We start from the raw sequence: 15,365 nt of genomic DNA, 5'->3' as shown, positions 1-15,365 counted from the left end.
GATGCCTTGACTTGCTGCTGAGAAATTTTCAGCTTAAAATACACAGCTAAACCAGTAAGTGGTGTGTCACTTCTTGTCTGGAAATGTTCCTGCTCCTGCAACCAATCAGCTCACCCAACAAACCCTGCTCAGGTGACACTCTGTGACAGGAAGTCCCATTTAACAGTCAACTCCACTGAGAACACTGAACTTGAGAAAAGAAATCCTTTCTTTGCAAATTGAAAAAGAAAAGAAAAAATCTAAGATGCCCATAGGAATGAAACATTTGCAATACTCTATATTCTCTGTACTATTTGCCTTCACAGAACATGCCAACTTCCTGAAAATAACACAGGCTGAAACTATGAGTCCTTTAAGCTACCAGATATCAGGGGTTTGCAGATAGCTCCCCCTAAAGTCCTAGTCACCATGTCACTCAGAGCATAGAAGTGCTTGGTCAAATTACTTCAGTGGGCTTTTTCCTCAGGTAAAAGGAAGTTTCACTCTTTCTAAATTCAGATGCAAAACCTTTGATGCCTGAAACAAGATTGTTTCCAGACATGTCCTTCGGGAGAAGCTGGAGTCCTTGGTTGGGGTACTGCACATACCAGTAGAGATTAGGTTGAAGAGAAAATGAGTAGTTGCACCTCAGCTCCAGAGGGGCTCCTTCAGAGACAGTGATGTTGCCATCAGGCTGGGTCACTGACTGGGCTCCTGAACCATTAATACTGAATCAGTGAACTCAGCTAAACAAAAGTCTCTATTCAAAGTCAAACTAGAACAATGTTCTGTGTGTGGACAAGAGAGTAAAATGGAACAGTACTCACTCAGCAGCAGGAGTGCCTCAAGCATCAAGGTGAACACCAAAGTCATGGTGGAGCAGTGAAGAGGCAGTGAGCTGCTTTCTGGGTGATTCCCCATGGACAGAAGTCTCATGACTGGGGGACTTGAATCCAAGTTGCTCTGCGGTTGAGGAGGAATGGCAGGTGATATTGATTTCTTCTTCTGATGGAGACTGTAGAGGGAGCTAGGAAGAGAGGCTGTCTTAAAACTTCCTGTCTCTAGTGTCTGAGATGCTTTACATGTCATTGTATAAAAAATGGTGTCAGGATATCTCTTTAAATTGTAAGGAAGGAAGGTTTTTTTGACCTTATTCTGATCTTTCCCAGTTTTCACAACAGTGCCCTCCAACGGCCAGATAGAGAAATAAAGAGAGATTCACAATTTTTTTCACCCTCTTGCTGGCTTTGTATGGTTGAATTTTAAAGCATTATAATTATGTACAGAGCACAATTTATGTTTTGTAGGCTCTGAAACTTTCAAAATTGCACTTTCTATAGCAGCACAAAGTTATGGATAAAAATTAAATACAAAATAATGCTTAGAATGAGAAATAAAATCATAGTGAATTATAAATTTTAGAAAGCAAATTCCACAGACAGCATAAATCTAGAAAACTGAGTCATATTTTAGTACTTATTTCCATGACACACTGCTATAGTACTTTTTGTTTCTATGCTTTTTGTCTTCATACTTTTTACGCTTTTCTTCATATGACAATAAATTTGTAAAAGCTTTAATACAGAGAAAAGAAAGATAATCACTGATTGAAATTTACTTTCTTAAAAAATTCAAAGTGCATTTTGAAAATGGATGAAAATTTATAGGATTATGGTCAAAATTTGGAAACTGTCTATCACAATACTATGTGCTACAAGATTTCATTACATTCCAAATTTTCTTATGTCATAACAAATCCTAAATACTATCAACTGATCACACCAATTAACAAGTTTATTTTCTATATTAGTTTCCTATTGATGAGTGACAAATTATCAAGAACTTTTGTGATGGAACAACATCTGTTTATATCACAGGTTCTGTAAGTCAGAAATCAGCACAGAGTTAAGCTGAACTCACAAGGTTGCAGTCAAGGAGGCAACTAAGACTGTCTGGGGCATGGGGTCCTCTTCCAGACTCAGTGGTTGCTGGTAGAATTCATTTCCTTGTGGCTGTAGCACTCATGGCAACTTGTTTCCTCAAGACAAGGAGGATGTCTCTGATCACAGGAAAAGTTTAAGCTCTTTTTTAAAGAGCTCACTTGATTAGATTAGGCCGACCTAGGACAGTCTCCTTTTGATTCATTCAAGGTCATACTGATTAGAGACTTTAATTACACCTGCAAATTTCTTTTATGTGTGTGTGTGTGTGTGTGCTCAATCCCTCAGACTCTTTGCAACCCCATGGACTGTAGCCCACCAGGCTTCTCTGTCCATGGAATTTTCCAGGCAAGAATACTGGAGTGGGTTGCCATTTCCTCCTCCAAGGGATCTTCCCAATTCTGGGATCAAACCCACATCTCTTGCATCAGCAGACAGATTCTTCACCACTGCACCACCTGGGGAACCTTGGTATCATCTACCTACCATAGTTGTTAATGCCCTCATTGGACTGGCATGCTATGAGTTTCACTTTATTCTCATAAATGTAAAACATTGTGACCAGTCAGTAAGAAGTTAATATGAACAATAATAAATATGACCAGACGAGGCCATTTTCATACCAAAGGAAGAACATAAGCAAACTCATTTTCCAATGTATAGGGTGGAATGCACAGATATTCCACAGAGTGGAATGCAACAGCATGCAAGGAAACTATAAAAACATATTGGAACCAGTTAGGGAGGTGTTACCTGCTCTTAAAACACTAAAAGTTCTGGCAATGGACTATCATGCCTTTTGGAAACAAAGACTTGTTAATGAATCATTACCAAAGGATCAGCAGTACAGTGTAATGTAAGGTAATGAGCATTAGCATCAAACAGATTTTTGTTGGAAATCTGTCCCTGATGCTTAGCCTGTGAGATCTTGATGACAAACACTTATATACTGAAGTGACTGTGAGCTGCATAAATAAATTCCACTAGGTCAAAATTATATGCATTCTTAATTCAAATTCACTCTTGCAGATGCTAAATAAGCCTGCGGCTCACTCCATAACCACCTGACAGACTAGAATTACAGTAGAGTGGAAGTTGGGGTTTAACTGGCAAGGATCTTAACTCGTTAAGATATTTATTTTTTGAAACATTTATAAAATATGGCTAGGGACCTATGCATCTTGGAAATGACATGTTTAAGTAAGGGGCACTGAAGTTTAAGCTTTATTTTAAAATGAAATATTAAAAATGTTAGTTGCTCAGTGGTGTTTGACTCTTTGTGACCCCATGACCAGTAGCCTGCCAGGCTTCTCTGTCCATGGGATTCTCCAAGCAAGAATACTGGAGTGGATTACCATTCCCTTCTCCAAGGTATGTTCCTGACCCAGGGATTGAACCCAAGTCTCACACATTGTAGGCAGATTCTTTACTGTCTGAGCTTTATAAGAAATATCTCATTTAATACAACAATGTCTTGGGTTACTCATTTTTACCCTCCCTTTTACAGATGGTAAACCTAGCTTCAAAGAATTTAAATTACACAGGATTGCAGTATTTTTAAGTGACAGGGTAGTGATTAAAATCTAGATCTAACTCCAGAGACCAGTCTTATGTGCACTCCATAAGACTGTTTGTATGATAATTGAAGCAATATGAGCAGATGAAATTTTCAAAGAATAGTGTACAGACTGAGAGGAAAAGAGGGCCAAGCAGTAGGAATGCTCAGATGTGGTATGGGTAAAGAAGAATAGGAGATCTTGCAAAAGATCCCCCAGAAGTTAAAGTTTAAGGTTGGGGTACTGTGTGCCAGGAACACAAAGGTCCCCAGAAAGAGTGGCAAGCACTGCAGATGGTGGCTGCTCGAATGTGGTCTGTAGGTTGGTAGCATTCGCGTCACCAGGGAGCTCTCTACTTCAAAATCTCAGACCTAACCCAAAATTCCTAAGTCAGAATCTGCATTTTAATAATATTCCTGTGCACATTAAAATTTGAGAAATACTTGTCTAAATGAAGGAGGTTAAAAATGTCTTTTAGATTTAACAATAAAGAGATCATTGGTGATTTTTAAGAAAACAGATTTTAGAAAATATTGGGGAAAAAAACAGAAGTGTATGGAGGAAAAAGAGGTGACAGAGTGTAAGCAGTTATATGATTAGGGCTTTTAAACAATAGCCAGGGAGTAAAAGATAGATTGGTTGCAGGAGAGGCATGTATGGGGTTTGGAGGAATATGAAATATTTTTTTCTAAGAGGAGAAAGCTTGGATTTTTTAAATGAGTCCTAAAAAATCAGACCATAGAATTTGGATGATTAGTGGCCATAGAAACCAGAAAGAATGGTGTCGGTGAAGTATTTAGGCAAAGAGGTACTATTTCAAAGTAAAAGGTATACCTGTTTTATTATTATGGGAGGGAAGGTGAATTACAAGTGTAAAAGCAGAATGTTGTATGAGATCCAGAAAGTTGAAGATTCATTTAAATATACTGAAATTGAGCTGGGCTCTATGGTCCTTACCTCCCATGTCCTCAGCCTGCCCTTATCTGTGGAAAAACTTTAGCCAAAGAAGAAGCTTAATCAGACATCCCCCATAAAGTCACATGCAAAGAGAACTGACCCCACTCTTTCAGCAAAAGAGAAACTGAAAATTTCTGAGAACTTTCAGAAATCAGTTTCCTCATTGTGGACTGCTGCTATTCAACTTGAGAGAGATTGGGATGGCAACCCATGGGAGGAAAAGCACTTAGGTTAGAAATTTTTTATATAAAATTTCAATTAAAAAATTTAAAACTTTCAAATGGAAAGAAACAAAAAGTCTTTTTTAGCTTTGCTTAATGGCAGAACTATTATTATTTTGTCTTGCTTGACTGTTTTCCTCTTCTTCTGCATTTTTTTCTGATTAAGTTTATTCTTTGGAATTCAGGGAAAGCCCAAGAGGCTAATGGTTTTCTATGCACAAGAAGCAATAGAGGGTGGGTATTGGGAGTCTGTTTCAGAAAGACCCTATAGAATCCTGCTGGGTTTCATATTATGTGTGTGTGTGTGTGTGTGTGTGTGTGTGTGTGTGTGTGTTTGGTCTCTTGGGTGCCAAGCATGGTTCAGGTCTGGAGGATGTAGTAGTAAAGAGAGATTAAATGCCTACGGTTCCGTAGGAAGAGAGAAAAATTAAATGAATTCTTTTTTTTTAGAAACAATTATTTTAAAGAATAATAAGTACTGTAAACACAATACAATACTGTATTGAGACAGAGTTACTCTTGGGGTGAGGAAGGGCATCTGCTCTAAGTAGGATATGGAGGGGAGGCTCCACTCTGATACTTACTATGCAACACCAGGAAAAATACTGGACCCCCTTCAAGTTCAATTTCCTTTCTTGTAAGTAGTCAGTATCTTTCTGCTGAACACTGGACTCAGCACTAGCACTTATTATCTCATTCACTTCTCATGAGAACTCTGCATGGTAGATTCTATCAATATCCTATCAATATTGATATTCTATCAATATCTAACATTGTAGATATGAGAAAACTAAAGCAAAAAATCATTAAGTCATTTTCCCAAGATACTCAACTAATGAGTGGTAGATCTAGAAATACAAACCAAGTCTTCGGTCTCAAGCACTTTGTAACATTGCCTCCCTAAAGGTGAATTGATCCAACCTTGAAATGTTCCAATAAGAATTAAGTAGGAACAAACATTAAAATCACCCAACATAATACCTTCCCTAACTTAAATATTCAGTCAGCTGCAGCAATGAGCAAAATCTTGGGGGTGGGGTTGGGAGACAGAATCTGAAATTGAAGAATAATCTATCCATGAGATAAATTTCAATGTTTTTCTGAGATATGTATGAGTGCATGTGTGCTCATTCATGACCGACTGTTTGCAACCTATGGACTATGGCCTGCCAGTCTCTTCTGTTCATAGGATTTTCCAGCAAGAATATTGCAGCAGGTTGCTATTCCCTACTCCAGGGTATATTGTCACCCTGCTTATTTAACTTATATATGCAGAGTACATCATGAGAAACACTGGACTGGAGGAAGCACAAGCTGGAATCAAGATTGCCAGGAGAAATACCAATAACCTCAGATATGCAGATGACACCACCCTTATGGCAGAAAGTGAAGAGGAACTCAAAAGCCTCTTGATGAAAGTGAAAGTGGAGAGTGAAAAAGTTGGCTTAAAGCTCAACACTCAGAAAACTAAGATCACAGCATCCCATCCCATCACTTCATGGCAAATAGACGGGGAAACAGTGGAAACAGTGGCTGACTTTATTTTTCTAGGCTCCAAAATCACTGCAGATGGTGACTGCAGTCATGAAATTAAAAGACGCTTACTCCTTGGAAGGAAAGTTATGACCAAGCTAGATAGCATATTCAAAAGCAGAGACATTACCTTGCCAACAAAGGTCCATCTAGTCAAGGCTATGGTTTTTCCAGTGGTCATGTATGGATGTGAGAGTTGGACTATAAAGAAAGCTGAGTGCCGAAGAATTGATGCTTTTGAACTGTGGTGTTGGAGAAGACTCTTGAGAGTCCCTTGGACTGCAAGGAGATCCGACCAGTCCATCCTAAAGGAAACCAGTCCTGGGTGTTCATTGGAAGGACTGATGTTGAAGCTGAAACTCCAATACTTTGGCCACCTGATGCGAAGAGCTGACTCATTTGAAAAGACCCTGATGCTGGGAAAGATTGAGGGCAGGAGGAGAAGTGGCCGACAGATGATGAGATGGTTGGATGGCATCACCGATTTGATGGACATGGGTTTGGGTGGACTTTGGGAGTTGGTGATGGACAGGGGCCTGGCATGTTGTGGTTCATGGGGTCACAAAGAGTCGGACATGACTGAGCGACTGAACTGAACTCAACTGAACTCCGGGGGATCTTCCATACCCAAGGATCAAACCGGCATCTTTTGTGGCTCCTGCATTGCCAGACGGGTTCTTTACCAGCTCCACCAGGGGAGCCCTTTCTGACGAATGTGTAGTAGGTTACCTGGCAGATTTCATGTCTTATCATAAGTATCCATGGTCTATCATGTTCTTATTACTATTAATGTGAAATTAATTCATTAGAGTGTTATTTTGAGAGATTGGATGCCATAATATAAAATGGAATGAGTATACCAAACAGTGTTTTCTGCAATTGTTTATTTTTTCCCATTATTGACCCTTGCTCCCACTTTGCTAGATATTTCTATACTACAAGAAACGACAGAGCAGTACATACAATTTTACTTGCCAGAGAAGAAACTCCCAACTTGTGCAACAATTCCAAGCTTTCTTTTCAAGGTATCCTCTTACTCTCCAGCCATAATCAGGCCATGTGCTGTATTTGTCATTTGAAGTCAATCACTTTCACATCTTGTAGGCAAGAAGAAAAAAAAAAACAGCCAGTTTTGTTGAAACCTCTTTCTCCCCATTTCTGCATAAGGAAATTTACTGAATGGTTCAGCAATGACAGCTCCTATTGTGATTACGCTTTTGCTGGCCAAATTCTTGGCTTTCTCTGCCCACCGAAGCCAAATAAAAAGGACAGAGACAGAATTTGGAGGAAGTAGATAGATGGCTTTAAGAGGGCTGGAGTAGGTTGCCATTCCCTTCTCCAGGGGAGCTTCCTGACCCAAGGATCAAACCTGTGGATTCTTTACCATCTGAGCCACAGGCAAGGGCTCACAGTCAGGAGTCAAGGTGATAATAGGATCTTGATTTCTTCCTCTTGCATTGTTTCAAAGATAGTCATTGCCTGGCATCTATAACCCAGCAATTGACTCTGGCAGTCAGGTGGCTCTGCGGCCTTCTTTCTGATATGTAACTACAAAGGGAAGGGTGTTGAAAGGGAAAACACTAGATAGGAGATGTATTTAGCATAGAGACAAAGGAGACAGTGTGAATTGCAGCTCCTGCAGAGTTGGGGAGCAGTAAAGCAAACTTACAGATATGCAGAGTTAGGTGCAGTTAAGGCAAAACAAAACAAAACAACTAGGAATGTTCACACCTTTCCCTATTTAGACTTCAGGGAATCTCTATCAGGGCTTCCCTGGTAGCTCAGTTGGTAAAGAATCCACCTGCAATGTAGGAGACCCCGGTTCACCTCCTGGGTTGGGAAGATCTGCTGGAGAAGGGACAGGCTACCCATTCCAGTATTCTGCTCTGCAGAATATATATATATATATATATATATATATATATATATATATATATATATATTTTCTCTCTCTCTCTCTCTCTCTCTCTCTCTCTCTCTCATATAGTCCATGGGATTGCAAAGAGTCAGACATGACTGAGCAACTTTCACTTCACTTCAGGAATGTTCAGGCCTGCTCACTGTTCTTTTTATCTTCTTTGGTCCCAGGAAAGGGAAAGAAAAAAACCTCATTTCTATTTTTTCCTTTTCACTGCAACCGGCTTCCTTGCAGTTTAACCCATGATCACTGGAGGGGAGCAGATAGGCCAGTGTAAGCATCATAAGATATTTGAGCAGGACACCAGCTGGCAGAGCTTTAGCTTCACTCTTGATTCATGCAGTGTGTTACAGCCTGATTCTCAGAGGAAAAAAAAAAATAGAAAAGATTTAGATAAAGGATTCATTTTCTGTTCATAACAAGCTAGTTTGAAAGTATTACTTGTTTGCTTCCTTTTAACACTTTAAAAATGCTTTCCCCTGGTGACTTCTATTGCATCTGATATGAAATCAAGCATCATTAATGATATTTCCCAGAATACAGTATATCAATTTCCCCTATTTATTGGCAAGATTATTTCCACTTAAATAGACCCTAGGATTTGCCTTCAATACCCTTTGAACTTCTGTCAAAACCACAGTGGTGGGCTTGCAGAATGTCTTATTCACCTTGATGACTTTCCACATAGCATTGCTCCTGTGTAAGGAGCTTGTTTTATAGGAAGTCAAGGTGGCAGTGAGTGAAGGTGCTTGTTATGAGCAAAAATGTTATGGAATGGGTAATGGAAAAGGTAGTTATAAATACTACCAACAATCATGTGGTCATTTGCAGTAACAAAAACTGTAATAGTCAGCAGTGGAGTATTTCCTGCCATATCAGTAAACAAGGATGTCACAGTCATCAGCACCTGCAGCCCAATGTGAACTCCTGAGCCTAAGGGCACTCAGGAAGGATAAGAATATCTGTGATCTAACAACCATCAGAACTGCAGTCACTCCCTACCATGAGACTAAAGGAGCTCAGGATGTAAGAAACAGATACTGGCCCCAAGATAGCTGAAGTGAATCGTAAAAGAATGACTTCAGTGAGCCTGGACTCTTGCATCTCCCCATGCATAGAAGTGTGCTAGACTCCTTAACTTGTGCTTAGTCGCTCAGTCATGTCTGACTCTTTGCAACCCCATGGGCTGTAGACTGCCAGGCTCCTCTGTCCATGGGGATTCTCCAGGCAAGAATACTGGAGTGGATTGCCGTGCCCTCCTCCAGAGGATCTTCCCAACCCAGGGATCAAACCCAGGTCTCCTGCATTGTAAGCGGATTCTTGACTGTCTGAGCCACCAGGCAAGTCCATCCTTAACTTGAGATATCTATTTTTCTTTAATTAACAATAATCTTTTGATGTTCCGACTACCTTCACTTTGTTGCAAAACTTCTATACCACCTGGCTCCTCTGCTCACCTCCTTGGAGCAGTTCTTTCAGGTTTACTTGAGATGCTATCTCCCAGGCTTGAAGTCCTAAAAATTCCCACCAAATAAAACATAACTCTCAACTTCTGGTTGTGAATATTTTTAAAGTTGACAGTAGTTATAACAATCTCTTTTTCAGTTTAATATGAAAATATTTATGCATAGAGTAACCATTTTTAAATCTCTCCCCCACTTGCCTGCCTATGGAAACATATGAAGTGCAAAATACAAGTTAACATTGAATCTAATTGTATCTCAATAGTTAAGATGCAGGATCCAATGGGACAGTGTGGGTGAGGTATAAAAGGAAAAAACCACACTCAAAAATGGATAAGTGAACTTGATATCCCTTGAAGAGGGTGTGGCAACCCACTCTAGTATTCTTGCCTGGAGAATCCCATGGACAGAGGAGCCTGGTGGGCTACAGTACATAGGGTCATGAAGAGTCGGATGTGGCTGAAGCAACTTAGTACGCATGCACAAACCTGGTATACTCTTTTCAGGTGAAGGTCACATTGATTATGGTCAAATGGGGAATAATTGCATCATATTAACAAGAAGGAGATCCAACCAGTCCATTCTAAAGGAGATCAGTCCTGGGTGTTCTTTGGAAGGAATGATGCTCAAGCTGAAACTCCAGTACTTTGGCCACCTCATGAGAAGAGTCGACTCATTGGAAAAGACTCTGATGCTGGGAGGGATTGGGGCAGGAGGAGAAGGGGACGACAGAGGATGAGATGGCATCACCAATTCGATGGACGTGAGTTTGACTGAACTCTGGGAGTTGGTGATGGACAGGGAGGCCTGGCGTGCTGCAATGCATGGGGTTGCAAGGAGTCGGACATGACTGAGCGACTGAACTAAACTGAACTGAACAAGGAGCATAGTTTTGCTGTTTTCTTTATTTGAAAGTGTGTTGTTAAAAGAGGTATAGATGGACGACCAGTTGACATAGAAGGTACTGGAATAGCTTTGTAGTGTCTCTACTAGCTGGAAATCTGTGATTCAGAATTTGTTTCTCTGTATTGTTCTGGGCTAGGGTTGGCCATAAAAAGGATTGTGCAATGTTTAGAAGGTAGTTGTCATCAAGTAGCCACATTTTTTTTGCCCTGCTGGTTGGTGCAGGGCTCCAGTCACTGTGCAACTCACACATGTTGCTGCTGATCTGCTAGCACATCTTATTGTTGACTTACAGCTCCTTAACCTCCAACCAGATCTCCTCCTCCTCATCTCTCTGTCTTGGGCCAAATGTGCATGTAGCATGATGATAAATATCCACTTCTCCTGAAGGTCACCCACTACCGTGAGATTGAAGGAGGTGAGAGACAGACAAGTTTTTAGTGTGTTTTTGTGGGTTCCAGTCATCCTCATGGGTTCTAGTATGTCCTTAAATGCATTTTTCCATGCTTTTATCCATATCCAATTTTCCTTTCCAAATGACACTCTAGTTGATTTAAAGTAAATTCAGGCTCAGCACAAGATGCAAAGATAGCAGCTTTGTATAAACTCCTCCACCAACTCTAGCAATTGCCTGAAAGTTCTGTTCCTTAAAATGAGTCTCTTATTCTGTATCACTGTGGTTCTACTTTTCTGATTGTAGCCTAACGGACACAAAACCTAAGAAGAAAAAAAAGATTAAAGAAATTATATTCATGACAATTTCTGAAAATTAAACCCAGATTTATGATGTGATTTTTTAGGTGCAGTTGCCACATTAAATTATTACAGAGCAAGTTTTCAAATTTAGACAACTTTGCACATGTTCTGTATGATTGATATAAACTTTGAAAAATCAAGACTGAGAACATATTACTGGAAAGTTAGTTTGGACATCTGTTCCTAAGTGACTTAAAAGGAACTTCCAGACCACAGATTAAGCAACCACACAACTACCATTTCTGGTCTGGGATCTGCAGGTGCATATTTCAGCTGGAGTTCTGCAGCAGGGAAGCTCTCTTTTATTAAACTCTGGGGTTTTTGTTTAGCTATTCCCATTACTTCAAGCACTGTGAGCTCCCAGAGAGCACAGAAATACTCTGCAGAATCTTCCAGTTGTAAGTCTGAAATGGTGAGGCTGATGGATTTACGAGCTTTCTGAAAATTTACAGAGTAGCGGCCATTCCTTGCATTCTGGCCAGAAGAAGCCTGACTAATAAGGTAAATCATCTCTCCATTGGGAAGCAGCTTGTACCACAACATGTAGTAATAGCTCCAGGTTGTTCCATACCGACAGTTCAGGGTGACTGACTGTCCCAGATGACCGGATGTGTTTGGCTGGTCTTGAATAACATTCTGCGCCACACCAGATCCTGTGGGGAAAATATCAGGAAACACAGCTGAAGTAATGAACAAATAATGTAAGAATTAGACTAATTTGGGACCCAAAGAAAACCCAAATTGAAATCATAATAAGTATGCTTTTCCCCAACCCTCCTTTCCTCCCCAAGTGCCTGTGAAGCACCACACGCCTGGGTGCAGTCCTTTCACCCTGAACACGCACACCCATGTTTGGAAGCATCCCTACCAGAGAAGGTGAAGGCCAGGAGCACCCAGAGCAGGCTGGAAAGTGGCATGAGGCGTGGATTTCCCTGCACAAATGTGCTTAGTTTCTGCCTCCAGCTGAGAGTTCAGTGTCTTTGAGTGCCTGGCAGCACATATACATACTACCCAATACTTGTGTGACTCCCCACAACAGAAGTGGGGTTTTTCATGTTCATAGACCACGTGGTCTGTGCACATATGGGGAAAAAGTCTGGCTCACCACAAACTTTATTTTGTCTACTTGTCTCTTCCTGGCAATTGAGTTAGGCAGATCCTGAAAAGGAGTATGGAAAGAAAATTAGTATTAAAGGTATGAGCTGAGGGGAACTGAATTTTAAACAAGTTGACAAAAATTGATAATCATTCAGTAAAATAATTTTACCAGCTCATTTAAGATAGAATTTAGTATAGGCTATGAACTCTTTTTGTAACTTACTGGTCATTCATTTAACCTATATTTACCTTTCCTCCATTCAGAACAATGACTTTTTAAAAAAATCCACAGATTTTCAGCTCTCTTGGTGAAAAGCTATCTTATCCAAAATAATTAACTTATCTTTTTTTTTTTTTTTTCTTAACTGGGTTTTAGGGCTCTATTTAGATTTTTTAGTAAATAAAATTACTTTAACATGAAATGAAGAAACATCAGTTCTTCTGACTTTCAGAATCTATTCATTTGTATGTGTTTTTATGAAACTGAAACAAGAATAAAATATTGTTCTTTTGAAATTTGACATTGAATCTTATTAGACTTTGAGGAGGATCAGCATATTCAGTCTTGTTGCCTCTATGAGGAGAATTGTACTTATTAGATCATGTGCCCTAGAATTGTATTGATGTCACTCTGAAAGCTATAAGATATTGATGAAAAAAATTGAAGATAATGCAAGTAAATATAAAAATAGTTCATGTTCATGGGTTTAAGAATAAACAATGTTAAAATGTCCTCTGAACCAGAGCAATCTATAGATTTAATGCAACCCCTCTCAAAATAGTCATGGCATTTTTCACACAACTACAGCAAATAATCCTAAAATTTGTATAGAACCACAAAAGGCCACAAATAGTCAAAGCATACATATAAAATATCATGTAGGAAACGAGTTGCCAGTCCAGATTCGATGCATGATGCTGGATGCTTGGGGCTGGTGCACTGGGACGGCCCAGAGGGATGGTATGGGGAGGGAGGAGGGAGGAGGGTTCGGGATGGGGAGTGCATGTATACCTGTGGAGGATTCATTTTGATATTTGGCAAAACTAATACAATTATGTAAAGTTTAAAAATAAATAAAATTGGAAGAAAAAAAAAAAAAAAAAAGAAAAAAAAAAAGAACAAAGTTGAAGGTATCACAGTCCCTGACATCAAAATATGCTTCAAAGGTGTTATAAATAATCAGTAAAATCTTATAATAAATTTTAATTTGCTTAAAAAAATAAAATACACATTGCTGGCCAAAAAACAGAGATTCAGTCAATGGAACAGAATAGGGAGTCCAGATTTTAACCCTTGTATACATGGTGAATGAATCTATAACAAAGGAGGCAAGAATAAGCAATTGGGGGAAAGACTGCTTCTTCTATAAGTGGTGTTAGACAACTATACAGCTACATGTTAAAGAATTAGAATATTTTCTCACAGCATATACTAAAATAAACTCAAATGGATTAGAGACTTAAATATAAGACCTGAACTCATAAGTCCTTAAAGAAAGTATAGGCAATATGCTTTATGAGATTCATCTTTGCTATATTTTTGTCTGTATTTCCTCAGGCAAGGACAAAAAGAAACAACACAGAACATAGGGCCTAATTAAATTAAAATATTTTGCACAGTGAAAAAAAAACCATTAACACACAAAAAAGGCAACCTATCAAATGGGAGAAGATATTTGGAAGTTATTGGTCAACAAGGGGTTAATGTCCACAATATATAAAAAAATTTTTTGCACACAATATCAAAACCACAGGCAGAGGACATGATTAGGCATTTTTCCAAAGAACATACAGATGGCAAACAGACACATGAAAAGAGGTTCAGCATCTCTAATCATCAGGTAATGCAAATCAAAACCACAATGAGATATCACCTTACTCCTACTTTGTCATGAATACTATCATGACAAAATGAAAAATAATTGAGTATTGTCAAGGATGTGGAGAAAAGGGAAAACTTGTGTATTCTTGCTGGGAAAGTAAGCTGGTGTAGCCTCTATTCAAAAGATTCCCCAAACCAATAAAAATATAACTAGTAGTTATATATATATATATTATATATAAAATATATATATAATAGTAGTAGTTTATATATAATAAATATAACTACTATATGATTCGGGGCTTCCCAGGTGGCTCAGCAATAAAGAATCCACCTTCAATGCAGCAGACACAATTTTGATCCCTGGGTCAGGAAGATCCCCTGGAGTAGGAAATGGCAGCCCACTCCAGTATTCTTGCTGGGAAAATTTCCAGAGACAGAGGAGCCTGGCGATCTATGTTTCCATGAGGTTGCAAAGTGTCGAACATGACTGCAATGACTTAGCATGCACATGCATTATACGATTCAGTAATTCCATTCCTGGGTATCTATCAGAAGAAAACAAAAACACTAATTCAAAAATATGTATGCACCCAAATGTTCACTGCAACATTATTTCCAATAGTGAAGATATATAGAAACAACCTCAGTTTTCACTCATACGAATGGATCTAGAAGATATATATGTGTCAGTGTGTGTGTGTGTGTGTGTGTGTGTGTTTACAATAGAATATTACTAGCCATAAAAAAGAATAAAATTTTGCCAGCTGGAACAGCATGATAGACCTGGAGGATATCGCACTTAGAGAAATGTCAGATAGAGAAAAACAAACACTGTGTGCTTTCACTTTTATATGAAATCTAAAAGCAAAACAATTAACAAATATAACAAAACAGAAACAGACTCAGACATATAGGGAACAAATTACTGGTTACTAAGAGGAAAGGGGTGGGTGTAGGGATGAAATAGGTGAAGGGGATTAAGAGGTAAAAACTTCCACTTACAAAATAAATAAATTAAAACTAGGTAATGTGCAGTGAAGGGAAAGAATCAACCCTGCCAAGACTTGACTGTAGCCAGTGAAACTGATTTTAGACTTCTTGCATCCAGAACTGAAAGAGGATAAATTTGTTTCAAATGATCAATTCATATATGAACACTGAACAGATATTTTCTGTTTGCTTGCCCCAGTCATAGGATGAGATGTGAGTATTTGCA

At 39.1% G+C, this 15,365-nt stretch overlaps 1 gene segment (V, D, J or C); it reads right to left on the bottom strand.

The window, feature by feature from the left end:
• Nucleotides 1-11,418: 11,418 nt before the first annotated feature.
• On the bottom strand, nucleotides 11,419-12,188 carry LOC113889311. The segment is given in 2 exon segments: nucleotides 11,419-11,879; nucleotides 12,095-12,188. Coding segments are annotated over 2 exon segments (510 nt in total).
• Nucleotides 12,189-15,365: the final 3,177 nt, after the last annotated feature.

The sequence above is a fragment of the Bos indicus x Bos taurus genome, unplaced genomic scaffold (assembly GCF_003369695.1).
Source record: "Bos indicus x Bos taurus breed Angus x Brahman F1 hybrid unplaced genomic scaffold, Bos_hybrid_MaternalHap_v2.0 tig00011744_arrow_arrow_obj, whole genome shotgun sequence".
In the NCBI taxonomy this organism is placed as follows: domain Eukaryota; kingdom Metazoa; phylum Chordata; class Mammalia; order Artiodactyla; family Bovidae; genus Bos; species Bos indicus x Bos taurus.
Note: the sequence above shows the minus strand (reverse complement) of the source record. Positions and strands in the feature narration are given on the sequence as shown.